Below are 14,385 nucleotides of genomic sequence, written 5' to 3'. Positions count from 1 at the left end.
GCTGACAGCTCAGGGCCTGGAGCCTGCTTCAGATTCTGTGTCTCCCTCTCCTACCCTTCCCCCACTCACGCTTTGTCTCTCTCTCTCTCTCTCTCTCTCTCTCTCTCAAACATAAATAGACCTCAAAAAAAAAATAACAAGCTTAGAATATTAAATAACAGCACCACACTTCATCCATATTTTTCTTACCGGTTCTCAGCTATCTTACCTCTCCCACTACTCTGTGAGCTCTTAGAGGACCTGTGTCTGAATTTTGTTTGCACCCCTGCTACCATGAGGCACCACATGTGCCGAATGTACATATATATGGAAGAATAAATGACGAGAGGAAGGAATGGCTGAGTGAATGCCAGATCACAATTAGGGCTACTTGCAGATTTAGGGATCTTAGTTTACTATATTACATTTTTTGAAAGACAGACTTGTAAAGCACAAATCTGGACACACTACTTATTTTGTTCAGGTACAGTTGAGGGCAGTTTAGGGTAAGTGAAGAAACACAACCTTTGGACACAAATGTTAATTTTAGGTTCCAAAAAAATCTTTTCACTAGTTGTATGGCCTCGGGCAAATTACTTAATTTCTTTGTCCAAGGGTTTCTTTAGAAGAAAACAGCAGAGTTTTCCTTCCCTGGAGTTATTATGGGGACTAAAAGAGAGTATTTGTAACATATATGTGTGTGTGTAAACAAATCAGTTCATTTAAATTACAAATGTTGCCACAGGCATACTCTTTGAATACTGACTTCTGTTTTATGAACATTTACATTAAATGACAAATTCTCCACTGAAGGATATTTTTCATTTAAAATATATTCCTCCCCTAAATTTCAAGAAGACCTGCACCAATGTACAAGGTAAACAGTCATACATGACTCACATTCTTGGCTCACATGGTTGCTTCCCACGTGAGACGTAACAAACATGTCCCAAACTGGCATTACTAAATTAAAGGAGGATATTCCCTTCTTAGAAAAGTTTTCAAGAGAATGGTAATAAATAAATACTAGTGAGCTTGGAAAATGTTGGGGCATTTTACAATGGCCCCTTGGGTTACTTCTTGGGTCTGGTTAAAGGGGCAAGTGAGAGTTGGGGAATGGCTTCACTTCTTGGATCTTAGTGTTGAGAACAGATATGAGTGCTAATAAGTCCCCAGAATGCTGGCCAGTGCCATCTGTGTGGCTCGTGGGTGTGGTTCATCAGTACAGATAAAGGCCTTGCCCCACCATTATCTCAGCCCACTCACTTCCGGTACCAGGCAGGTTTGGTCAGCATCGGGCGCATGAATGTACCTTCTCCCGATGACCACAAAGTTGCGAGACACCAAGAGGAAAGAAGACAGACAAAAGTGGAAGTTGCCTATGGAGGAGGAGCAAGAGAGCAAGCAAATGTTAATCAGTGAAACAGGTTTTGCATAAACTGAAAAGCTGCACTTAGTCACCAGCCTATCTCACTGGTCTCTGAGAAAGAAGGGAAATGGGCCTGAAAAGGATTTTTCGCTGGGTCACTAGAAGCTTTGGTGAAAATTCACAAGTGTCGGACCAAAGTGACCATGTTTGTTATCACCAGAAACGTCACGTGCCCTGGTACAGGAGCCCAAGAACTATAAGAAGAGTCCCCAAATGAGCATCATCCTCAGGCCTTCAGCCCCCTTGGACTGATATACCTGGTTTACAATGCAGTTGTTTGCACTGGGTAGATTGATAACAGATGGCTGCTATCATGGGTCTCCAAATCCTTCAGCATTCCCAGACAGCCCTTCACTTGCAGTATGAGATAGGAAAACTGGTGCCCTGATCCCACACTGTGGGAGCCCAGCATTCTACCTGAATATTTCTATCAATTCTTGGGGGTATTTGTTCCTTCTGATGACCTCTCACTCCACCCAATGTGTAATGGTTAAGAGCACAGGCCTCCGATTAGGACAGACCTGGGATCAAACCCAGGTTCTGTCTCTTTTATTTTTTATTATGTAACATTAGAGAAATTGCTTGGCCTCTCTCAGCCTCAATTTCTTCATCCATAAAAGGGAGATAATAATACCGTACTTTTCTCCTAGGGTGAACATAAGTTGATAATGATGAAGTAATACAGGTAAGGCACTTAGCAAGGAACCCGGCACAAAGAACACACCAAATAGATCGTAGCTGGTGTTTATATTTCTTTATCCATGCTACCCTAAACAGATGAGTAAAGATAGTAAGCATTTCATGAAGCCTTAACTCCAAAGTCCATGACAGTATTTCCCAAGAAGTCCTTTCAACTCTTCTTTCAGTATCTATTAATTCTGAAAATACTGAGCTACAAAAAGTAGATATGAGACATGGTTTTTTTCCCCCTTATTTGGACCATGTTTGATGCACACAAAGAATCACAGACCCCTTATAATAATTACAAGTTTCCCTAGTGATCATTGGCCTCGTGTTGCAAGCATTTGCAAACATTTGTAAACATTTTGCTAAAGAATCCCTAGCCTTTATTAATGACTGCTTTTCTGAAAGGGCTCAATTTTTACCTACTTACTAAATAAATGTTTATTGAGTCTCTGTTTTACATACTGACTAAATAAATATTTGTTGAGGGTCTATTATGCACTGTGTACTGTGTTGGGAATATCTTGGTTGGCACTGTAAAGAAGGGAATAGATATCTAAGAGTTTTGAGAATAGTAGGCTTATTATCCTTTCTGCTCATCTCCAGCATTTGTCTGTGATAATAACTTGATCTGTGTCCGGTAATCAGCTTGTCGTAGGGGTCATGGCTCAGTTGGGAACTTGCCAGCAGCCCAACTGATATTTCTTAGAAATCACACCTCCCACTTCTCACATCCCACCCTGAAATTGACTGTTTCTCTTGAAAAGACATTTACACAGGGTTTTATTTTCCCTGCTTATGTTTAGACATTTTAATATATTACATCAGATATTGTTTGAGCTGCTGTGGCAGACGCTACAGTCTTGGTGGGGTGACACAAGGCAAGGTGGAATATAATGAAATGACATCGTAAAGACATAGTAGAAGAAGCAGAAGAGGCCTCTGCAGGCTGAAGCTGTCAAAGAAAAACCCCAGAGAGGAGGTAGGATTTTAGTTCAGTGTTAAGAATAGATTGGGTTTGGCTGGGGAAAGTGAAGAGAAGGGACATTTTGCTGGAAGGTATAGCATGAGCAGGTGTACAGGGTGGGAATGAGTGTCATGAGCTCAAAGGACTCAAGTGACTGGGACACCAGCCTGGCTGATGCAGATTTATGCTGAAGAATACCAGGCAGAAAGTGGATGAGTCACGAGGCAAGGCACCAGAGGGCCCTGAGGACCAGGTGGAGGTGTTTGTGCTGCTACTTCCTGAGTAATGGCATATAAGTTGTGCTTCATCTGGCATGGTCACTGAGTGGGGAGACACTGGGGGTGAGGACACTGGCTGGGGGCTGCAGAAGAAGACTCATAAAATTTGAGAATGATTGTCTATGAATGGCAAAGGGAGAGAAGAGGAGAGAATACAAATGATTCCAGAATGTTTGGCCTGGGTGATTGAGAATGACTGGTCACCAGTCCAACTGCCTTTCAAATATCCTTCTTGCTTTTCCACTGAAATTCTTTCTCCCACTCCTGCCACATGTGGTGCCTGATAATAACAACAGTATTTACCCTCTCCCCTTTCTGTGTTGCTTTCCTACCAAAAGCACTAAAACCCCACCAAATATGAAAGGACCCATCTTTGGAGAGGAATCATAAATAGGCAAAACAATGTGAAGCTCTTGTCAGCTTCCCACTTTCTCTCTTCCGCAAATTTATCCCACTACTAGGAATGAAACAGCAACTATTTGTAATACATGTCATAGATGTGTTTCTCCCTGGTTTTATTACCCATCAGTGAGTCAGTGGTTAAGTTCATGAGTCCGTTTGTCTTAACTTACTCACCCAAAATGGGGGTTTTCTTTTTTAGTTTATATTAAAAGCAATAATATCCTGCACTTGTCATTGCCCTTTGTCATTTAAATAGTGCTTTCATTGTTGTTATCCCATTTGCACCTTTACTAAACAATCCTATGAAACAAGCCTGGCTGGTATTATTATTACGCTTTAATAGATAATCAAGCTGAGACTGAGAATTGACATGTTCATTTACACAGACACCGACAGTCGTACCTGGAAACAGCAGCTAAAATCTGTTTATTTAATTACCTCCAATATTCTAGATGCTGTTACAGAGACAAAGGAGTTTAACACATGATCTTGTATACCTTATAAAATTGGGAAAATCAGGCATAGATACGTGAACAGTTCAAGTACATCCTGTGCCTGAGTGTCCCACTAGATGGCAGTAGAAGCAATGAGCAGAGGGTATAGGATAAATTACCATGTCAGAACATGACACACAAATAAGGGAGGACTGTGTCCATTTCTGGGCCCTGTGTTTTAAGAGGAATGCTGACAACCCAGAGCTCAACCAGGTGAGACTCACTGGGAATCTGACTCTCAGGAATCAAAAATGAAGGGACAGGCATCCAGGAAAGGGAACTTAGAGAGGACCTTAGGCTCCCTCCATTTATTAGAAGCCCGGTATGTGAAAGAAGTTTATTCTTTATAGTCCCAAGAACGGGCCTAGAGCTAATAGACAGAAATTAGAGGAGAGAGGATTCCAACTTCATATAAGGAAGGACTCCCCAGCCAATGGAACAACGAAAAAATATATAGCACAAACTGCCTGATGTGATAATGAGCTCCCTATGCCTCACAGTAATCCAACATGGACCAGATGAATACCTGTTTAGGATGTTGTTGGTGAAATGCCTATATAAGATCCAGTATGTGTGCCATTGAGTTCAGAACCAGCATGGTGCTAAGGCTAAGGATAGAGCATCATGCAGGGTTTAAGACCCCAGGCTCTGGAGACTATGGTGCTCACACTTGGAACCGAGCCACCATGTTGTAAAGAAGCCAGTCCACAAGGAGAGGCCATTTGTAGGTGTTTGGGCCAATGCTCCAGCTAAGGCATCAGCTGAGAGCCAATATCAACCACTAAACACGTGAATGTGTTAGCCTTTAGATAATTATAATCCTATCAACTTTGAACCATCATACTTGACACCAAATGGAGCAGAGTTGAAATGCCCTGACCCACCTTGCCCAAACTGCAGACTCACAAGCAAAATAAGTGTTGTCATTTTAAGCCACTAAGTTCAGGAGTAGTTACATAGTGCTGAATAACGAACACAAATGTCATATTCTACATTGTCATTGAGCTTCAAGGCAACTTACAGGCACGGAGTAAGTAGAAGGTGGTGGTGTTTGCAGAAAGGAGGTTGGTGTATTGGCAGACGAGAGAAGAGAAAGCTTGGTGAAGCTATTGAGAGAATATGAATGAGAGATGAATGAGGAGCTTTGGGGGCACAACGAAGGACACAGTGAGGACCAGATCCATGACTTGTAATACCTTTCCTCCTCTACATGCTTTTGTGAGTTCTCTAACTCTCCTGGAGAAGGCAGTTAGACTGAGCAGTTGCTAGATCCTGACAAGAAGGTGGAACAGAACTTGAAGGTCTGTACATGGCCTCCACATACAAGGAGGGGATGGTGGGCGTGGGAAACACAACACCTAAGGAAACAATAAAACAAAATAAACCAGTCTAGTGTTTGCTGTGGGTATGGAAAGGAATCTTAGAATTGTTTTCTAGATAAGGAAACCAAGGTCCGGCATTTGGAAAACAACTAAGCACTAATTGTATAGTATGGACAGTACGATTGAATTTCAAAGAACAAAGGTTAGGTGTGGTGAGTTATGAATGGGTAATGGGTCCAAAACAGCTTTCCAGATAGGGAGACCAGAAAACTGAGACAAAGTGGATATGATAATAGGCTTTCTCTGTATCTAAGAAGGAGAATGGTAGGACAGGCTTTTCAAAGGTTAGGGCAGGGAGTTGGTTGGAAAATTTCTCAGTAATACCGTGAAGGAAACTTCTTTCATTTTGGAAGGAAAAAAACTACACTGGGCGCACAGAAGAAGGAAACCAGAGTGGGTGACCAGTTCCCTAGCAATCAGGCCACAATACATTAGGATATCCAAGGACTGCTTCCCTGTGCAGTAAATTCAGGTGGGACAAGGCAGGCAAGGGGTGATACTAGAGGGTAGTTGCCTGACTTCCTCATTGCCTCTGAGACTATAATAAATGTATTTTAAAATTTAAAAGCAATGATGTAAATCTGGGCTGAAATCTGAGTGGCAATTTCTGATGGTCAGGGAAGTCCCCACACTGTTCATTTGTCCTCCTTCCTTTCCCACAGCACACAGCATCGATTATCTTCCCGAGGAAAGAACAAAAAAACCATTTCAGCATCTGGGGTGGAAAAGGAGAGTATTAATCATTATGAAATTTGACAGGGCAGAGGCCTCCCTGAATCCACTCAGGCCATTTAAAACTTTTCTGTCCCCTCTAGACTAGCACGAGTGCACGCGCATCAGACCATAAAAGCAGGAAGATGCTTATATGGAAAGCAGTAATATTTCAGGACTGGCCTGTGTCCGGATGTGTCTCATTGCACCTCATTGTCTAAATCAAGTCATGGCAGTTGTCAGTAAACTTTTATTCTTGTTTTCTGAAGATGCTGCCAAAATGCCAGTTACTTTGGAAGTTGTGCACAGGGCAGTTAATTCAGTTTAAATTAAAAAGAAAGACACCAATGTGGTGGTGGTTTTAATAAAGAGAGTTATTATAATAGATAGAGATTCTGGGAAAAAAATAGGTCAAGTCTAAGTGAAATTGATAGGCTATGAAATGGACCCAGGGGATGTTTTTGAATAAGGAAAGGGGAATATGTTCCTATTACAACCTCACTTAGGATTCAGTGTAGGGTCTGGAGCCAAGCCAGTGCATGTGTGATGGGTAGCCCAAGGGTGTCCCTCAAGATATCAAGCCACCTACTTAACCCTACCATCCAGCAGTTAGAACTGAGGTGAGTCAATATGTCTTAGAATTGGGGATTACGGAGGCTATTGAAAGACCATCAAGATAATTTCTCTGCCTTCAGGGAGGAGTAAAACAAAATCATTCTATATGTATGAAATTATTGTTTGTATATTATATTTCTATGAAAGACCTCACAGATGCACCCTGGGGGAGCGGTTTAGAATTAATCCATCACTGTCAAGAAATTGTTTATGTGCTACCTCTCCTACTTCAGGTTCACACTTCTCTTCTTATCCTTTTGTGAAGAGACACATAGTGGCTGGTTATTATCTTCCTGATAAGAGGCATTCACATGTTTAATCTCTTTTTTCCTTGAGCATATTTATTTCTGAAACCTTTCCTCACGTGTCCTTAAATAATATTCTTTACTTGATACTGAGTCCTTCTTGAAGTTGTTGTTTCATTATGAAACCCAAGCTGAGCCATGTATTCTAGAAAAAGTTTGGCCAATTCAAAATATAAAGAGCAATGATTTAATGATCCTGCAGTCCAGAACTTATTCCTCCAGGAGCATACTAGCTGTTTAAACCACAGCATAAGGATGGCTGATGGCCATTTATTGTCTTGTTGCTTTTCTAACAGACTTACATGTAACTAATCTGTCTTTCCCAGTAACACTCCCTCATCAAATGTTTCCTTAATGGACCAAGATTAAATGGTTTTAATTGTTCAGTGAAAATATAGGACTCATTTTTTAAAAATTAGGAAATGCATGATGCTACAAATATTTGTGTCCCCCCCCCCCCCCACCGCCAAATTCATTTGCTAAAAACCTAATGCCCACAGTGATGGTATTAGAGGTAGGGCCTTTGGGAGGTGATTAGATCACAAGGATGGAGCCCTCATGAATGGGATTAGTGCCCTTTTAAAAGACTTACGAGAGCTTGCTCAGTCCCTTCTGCTCTGCAGGATACAACAGAGAAGTCTGCAACCCAGAATAGGGCTTTCACCTGACCATATTGGCATCCTTATCTTGAACTTCCAGCCTCCAGAACTGTGAGAAATAAGTGTCTGTTGTTTATAAGCCACCCAGTCTGTGGTATTTTGTTATAGAGGTACAAACAAACTAAAACACATGGTTAAAAAAAAAAAAAAAAGTATGCAATGAAAATTTCTCTCCCAGTATCTGCACTGGCCATTTAGCTCCCCCCATGGAATCCAGTACCATCTCCTGATCTGTGTTCATAGAGATGGCTCATGAATGTAAAAAGAAATACATACACAGTAAAACCTTGGTTTGCAAGTATAATTAGTTCCAAAAACATGCTTGTAATCCAAAGCCCTTGTATATCAAAGCAAATTTTCCCTTAAGAAATAATGGAAACTCAGATGATTCATTCCACAACTCAAAAATATTCATGTAGAAATGATTACAGTCCTGTAATATAATACAAAATACTAAAGAAAATTAAAAAAAATTTTTTTTACTTGCCTTTGAAAACCTTTGTGGCTGTTGTGAGGGAGACAAGAGAGAGAAGGGTTATTGTGTAGGACGACTTTCACAATCCCTTATGGAATCACTGCTATCTACTGACTCAATGGAATTTTTTCTGCATGGGGGCCATTGTATATGCTCATATGGATGTTGACTACAGTACAATATTAATAAACTTTTGTCATATACTGTATTTAATGTAATTGTCAATAAGGCAGCAGAAGAAGGGGTCTCTATCTGCAGGCAGTCTGACCTAGAATGAAGCAAAGCATTCTTTCCTAAGCTTACTTTTGTTTGGAAAAGCAGAGGACTGTCCATAGGTGCTCTGAAGTGACAAAAAATACACTAGTGTCTGTTGTGGGCACTTTCTAACATTCTGAAAAATCACTGATAACTGCCAAACACTGCAGCCTGAGACCGAGCATCTGGGCATGAGAAACAATCAACCACAATCCCAGAGAGAGAGAGAGAGAGAGAGAGAGAGAGAGAGAGAAAGAAAGAGAGAGAGAATCATTAACTTGGTTGTGATCATGTCATGTTAGGCATCACATACTACTCGTATTGCAAGACATCACTCATTTATCAACGGAAAATTTATTAGAAATGTTTGTTCACTTGTGGAACACTTGCAGAACAAGTTACTCACAATCCAAGGTTTTAATGTAATATATTTTGAATACGATTGGCAGTGTGCTTTAACACTGCTCTATATCTTTTCTTAAAAGTTATTAATATAGGGGCGCCTGCATGGCTCAGTTGGTTGAGCGTCTGACTTCGACTCATGTCACGATCTCATGATTTATGAGTATGAGCCCTGTGTTGGGCTCGCTGCTGTCAGTGCAGGGCCTGCTTCAAATCCTCTGTCCCTCCCCTGCTTGTACTTTCTCTCCTCTCTCAAAAATAAATAAACATGAAAAAAAGTTAATAGTATATATTGGGAATCTTTCCGTACACACTGATCTGCTTCATTCTGTGATACAGCTGCATAGTACTCTGCTGAGTAGATGTACCATAATATATTTGTTCCAGACATTTCTGAATACTTATCCCATTCTCCAAAATACCCTCTACAGCTGAAGACTATGGAAGATCCTACTTCATCTTTACTGTATAACTATTTGTAGAGTGCTTCCTATAAGCACAGCTCTGTGCTTGGTGCCAGAGGGAATGCAAGAAGCAGTTAGTTTGGCAGCCCGGCTCCCTAAGAAAGTACAGCCTCATCAGGGAGAAAAGACATGGGGATGAGGAGAGCTAGATTGCCAATGCTATCCCCCTGCCACTTTTCCTTTGTTTTCTTGCACATCAGATGCCCTTTCCCATGGCTTTGTACATGGCACAAATGGCCTTTCCATTTGTCAGATGTGCATATGACTGTGAGCCTGAGATGGCTTACACTGGGAACTTCTAGAGCAGGGATTGCCAGCTCTCCTATAGGGGCCAGGAAGGAGACCTCCGTGAGTGGAGTGAAGTGAGTGAGCCGCTTGGGAGCATACAAGCTCTGTTTAAAGGGAGTGAGCAGCCTCCCCTCTCTCTGCCCCTCCCCTACTTATGCTCTCTCTCTCAAAAATAAACATTAATTTAAAGGGAGTGACCAGCTGCTGCTCTGCTCCAGGAAATTATTTCCCTGTGGTTGCTAGATCTTCTGATTGATGAAAAGGAACCAGTGGTAAAAAGTACATGGGATCTTTCTGTGTTATTTCTTACAACCTCAAGGGAATCTACAACTGCCTCAAATAAAAAGTTTGATTTAAACTAAGAACAGAACCCTGGATCATGGTGTGAAATTACCCGATTTACAAGTATGGGGAAAATGTTAATGCTGCAGGCCCAGAAACCTCATCTGTAAGCCAGATACAGCTTCAGAACCACCATTTTGCTCTCTGTGCACAGCGGGATCATTACGATTTGATTTGCATGAAGCCTGAGGCAGCCCAATCTACATGTCTGCTTAAAACATCTTTCTTGTTCCTATGGCTTTCCATTGTCTTTGACAGTGGCCATCCCCACTTATGAAGCTTCCTCTCATTCCAGGTCCTTGGATGTGGCTCTGTTGCCCAAGCTATCCTCAGTCGTGGACACTTGGGAGGAATTGTCACTATCAATGTTGGATTTGCAATGGCAGTTGTAATGGCCATTTATGTGACTGGAGGTGTCTCTGGTAAGTAATAGAAATAATAATAGCTGCTGTTAATTCAACCATTCCAGTATGCTAGCCTAGTGTTGGATGCTTTACATACCTCAATTTATTTGGATCTCCACAACCCTGAAAGAATATGTATTTGATTCTATTTTTATAGATGTTAAAATCAAAGGGGACAGCAAACGGTAAGTGACTTGTGCAAAGGCAACATTTAGCAAGAGACAGAGATGGGGTTAGGACTCAGAACTAGCTGACTCCTAAATCTAGTCACTACATTGTATTCTTCTTCCATCAATATGATCTTTTATCTTCTTTACCCCATGCCTGGAAGCGGTTCTCGGATACCCCATGCCGAGCCCAGTGAAGATCACTCCAAGAGAGAAAAATCCCTGGACTTTTACCCACAGCAATGAAAAAGTCTATGCCACTTGCAAAATGACTGGTGCTTTCATGGAAGTGCAGGTCTCATCAAGCAGATCATGGGCTAATTCTGCCCTGATTGGAAGCCACTCACAATGTTCTGAGAAGCAAAATGAAATGATGATATTTAACACAGTCTGGGGACTTAGGAGAGCACTGTGGAAATGATCCAGTTCTCAAAGGCACTCAGAATCTTTCAGAATCCTTGTCAGAACACTAAGGCAGGACCACTGGGGATAAAGGAAGAAAGGGAAACACCACGTGCTGGGTGCTATCCTGGGGCTGTCCATACTTTATCTCTTTTCTCTACAGCAGCCCTCTGAGGCATCCCACCAAGAAAAGTGGAGCGCCAAGATATTAAATAAATTGCTGGAGTCGCACAACTGGCAAAGAGCAGAGCAAAGATTTGACGCAGGTCTACGTGACAGCAAACCTCATGTCCCCACGGTCACACAATATTCACAGTGGTCTATTATGGGAAGGGCGTTATAAGCAGGGCCTTTGGGCAGAGCAGGCCTGCCAGACAACCATGCTGGCCAGCTGACCTGGTGACAGATACTGCCATTGGAGCCCTGAAGAATGGTTGCCTCGACCCCGGGGGAGCCTCCTTGAGCTGGGCACCTGGAACGGTCATTTGCTGGCTGGCACCCTTTCCATAGCACATGGACTCAGATCCTGGGGTGGTCCAGGTTAGAGATGCCTGTATGTGTGATTTCTTTGGCATGAGCAGTGTTTATGTTCACTCTCTCGTCAAGCCTTTGCTGTGATCCCAGGGCTACACTGCCTACCTAAGCACAAGAGTACACAGGGGACCATCCTGACTGTGCCAAGGCCAAATTACAGTGCAGGCCTTGCCAGCAGGCACAGATCATAGTTGTGGCTTAAAACAAGCATGCAGGAGGCTCCACTGCTGCCCCCCAAGGCCCCCCTATGTTCACACAACAAGTGTGGTTTCCACAAACCGTGGGATATAAACATGAGTGCATTCTCAGCTGTTTTTTAGGTAGTGACACGGTTTGGGAATATTTCACCTGCATAACACCCTGAATTGAATTCTATTTATTTAGAAAAATTGACCCCAGGCCCTAGGAGTGTAAGAAATTGCTTTCATCACCACTGCAGCCCATGTCTGTTTGTATCCATTGATATACTCAGGGATTTGGGCAGTCACCATAGGAAAAAAAGGGGCAGAAACCAGCAAGAAGAGGAAGAGAGGGTGAGGGATGGTGTGAAGTCTTCCCATCTGGCCCCTAGACCTGGGTTAAGCCCCTGTGGCCAGAGGGGTGAGAACCAGAGCTGATGGGACTGTTTCCACTAGAGGCTGTTTCTGGGTGAGGGTTGAGAGCTGACCAAGTTGTTCACGAGAGCCTGTGAGACCCCAAAATACAAGTACAGCAGTTTCTAAGCCCAGTTAATACAAGATGGCATTGGGTTGGAAAGGAAGCTCATCTCCCCATCTCTGGAGAGGCTCCTTGAAGACTGGTGCGTTCCCACTGGTGGGAAGGTGCAGGGACAACACACCAGCCTACCACTGCCATCCACACAGACACCCATATTGGTTGTTTCAGCAGCCACGGGACTAGGATAGGAACACTGTGGGGGAGATGACTTTCTCATGTGGCTACAGCTAACATACTGGTTTGTGGGCACATACGAGGCCCTCTTTGAGGATTCCAAAAATAACCAATGTGCACTGGGCATGAATATAAATAAGATCTCATTTGTGGTCACAGACTGGTGAGGTCAAACGACATCTGGTTTTGAAATAGAAAACATTACCTTACTGGAAGGAAGTTACCACACCCTGCTTCCTTGTGAACATACCAGTGGTCTGCCATTCAAATCTGGCCAATCGGAACTCACAACTCCTCCATTAATTTTGCAACGTCCCCCGTGACAGTATTCACACTGCCTACTTTTACCTAGGCTATGGTGGTTGTTTTTGATGTAGCATTCTATAAGCTGTATAAATTCTTGAAAAAACAAAAGAGCTTTGCGTGATGACAAATAAAATATTAAGGTTGCCTCTATCACAGAATGGTCTCTGAGTGCGGGAAAGGGGGTCAGTTGCCCAGAACAGCACCTTGAAAGGGTTCAATCTGCTCGCATAAGACTTCCGTCTTGGGCCTGGTGGGCTCCAGTTCCACCCCGGGCTCTTCGTATGAATCATCTGATCGTTACAACAACCTTGGCAGAGCCAAGACTTGAGGGCGGCACTCTCTGTCTCGCACTCATGTTCTTTCCACTACACCGCTCTGCTTTGTCCAGCAGTATTCCAGGCTGTGCGCTCGTCTCTGCCAGGAGAAATCACCTGTTGCTTTGCAAGGCACCATCCTGAACACACCCTCTCGAATTCCCAAACAACTTTCCCTCTCAGTACTTTTGCAGTCTGAGCTACCTGAATAAAATCCTCTGACTATTTATTTATTCGACTTTCATATTTTGAACTCTTGCTCTGTGCCTTTCACTGTGTGAAGGCCAAGGTGAAGAATGAGGTCCCTGTCTCAGAGGGCTTATGAGGGTTCATTTCCCCTTAGACATCTCTTTTCCATCTTAAGATTGTTTGAGACCTTCTGGATGTGGACCAAGGAATTACTAGATGCAGATTTAAACCTTAAACAATATATTGTATAAATATATTGACTTAAAAATATATTGAAGTTATCAGTTTATATCAATCTCTTTGAGGTTATTGTTTTATAGATAGATAAAGCCCAGTGGATGGATGATGGCTAGATGGTAGATTGATGATAGATACAGACAGAAAGGAAGCCTCGTGAGTACAAGTTTCTTTCTATATCTGACTCCCTTTTCAGAAAGCTTAACTCTCTAAACAGTGTCTAATGATACTTGCAGGTTACTAGTTCCCATTTCCTCCCCACTCAAACACAAACACACACACTTACACACCTACTTACACTCACAAATGCTTAAGTCTCTGTCTCTTCACATATAGTTCTCTACCTAGAAGACTGAATTCTGCCTGGGATCTCTAGATAAGGCTTTCTTCATAATAATTCTCCCTGGCCTGCTGCTGACATCCCTAATCATCTTATCTTTCTTGTAGGTGGCCACATCAACCCAGCTGTGTCTTTTGCAATGTGTCTCTTTGGACGGATGAAATGGTTCAAATTTCCTTTTTATGTGGGAGCCCAGTTTTTGGGAGCCTTTGTAGGAGCTGCAGCCCTCTTTGGCATTTACTATGGTGAGTAGGACAGCTGGCCATGATTTTAAAGTCAGAATTACTTGGTAGGAAGAGATAAGATAAGGCAAGAGCAGAACATGTTCTGCAGTTGACAGGCAGTTCTAAGAATTCTAGGTTCTAAATAATGGGACCAACATTATCATTAGGACAAATTCATGAAGCCTGTTTAAGAAAATGGTCACAAGCTTAAACGGAGGGCAGAACTTGAAATCTATTTTTAGATCC

General features: G+C 42.4%; 1 protein-coding gene across 3 annotated transcripts in view; it reads left to right on the top strand.

Annotated features, from left to right (window-relative positions):
• Positions 1-14,385, top strand: part of AQP9 (aquaporin 9) — a 115,983-nt gene that overhangs the window by 18,635 nt on the left and 82,963 nt on the right. For all 3 annotated transcript variants that reach the window (XM_042941902.1, XM_042941901.1, XM_042941900.1), the window contains exons 2-3: positions 10,427-10,553; positions 14,023-14,160. In XM_042941902.1, the coding sequence (XP_042797836.1) occupies positions 10,427-10,553; positions 14,023-14,160 (265 nt within the window). The remainder of the gene's footprint in view (positions 1-10,426; positions 10,554-14,022; positions 14,161-14,385) is intronic.

This window comes from Panthera leo, chromosome B3 (assembly GCF_018350215.1).
Source record: "Panthera leo isolate Ple1 chromosome B3, P.leo_Ple1_pat1.1, whole genome shotgun sequence".
NCBI lineage: Eukaryota > Metazoa > Chordata > Mammalia > Carnivora > Felidae > Panthera > Panthera leo.
Note: the sequence above shows the minus strand (reverse complement) of the source record. Positions and strands in the feature narration are given on the sequence as shown.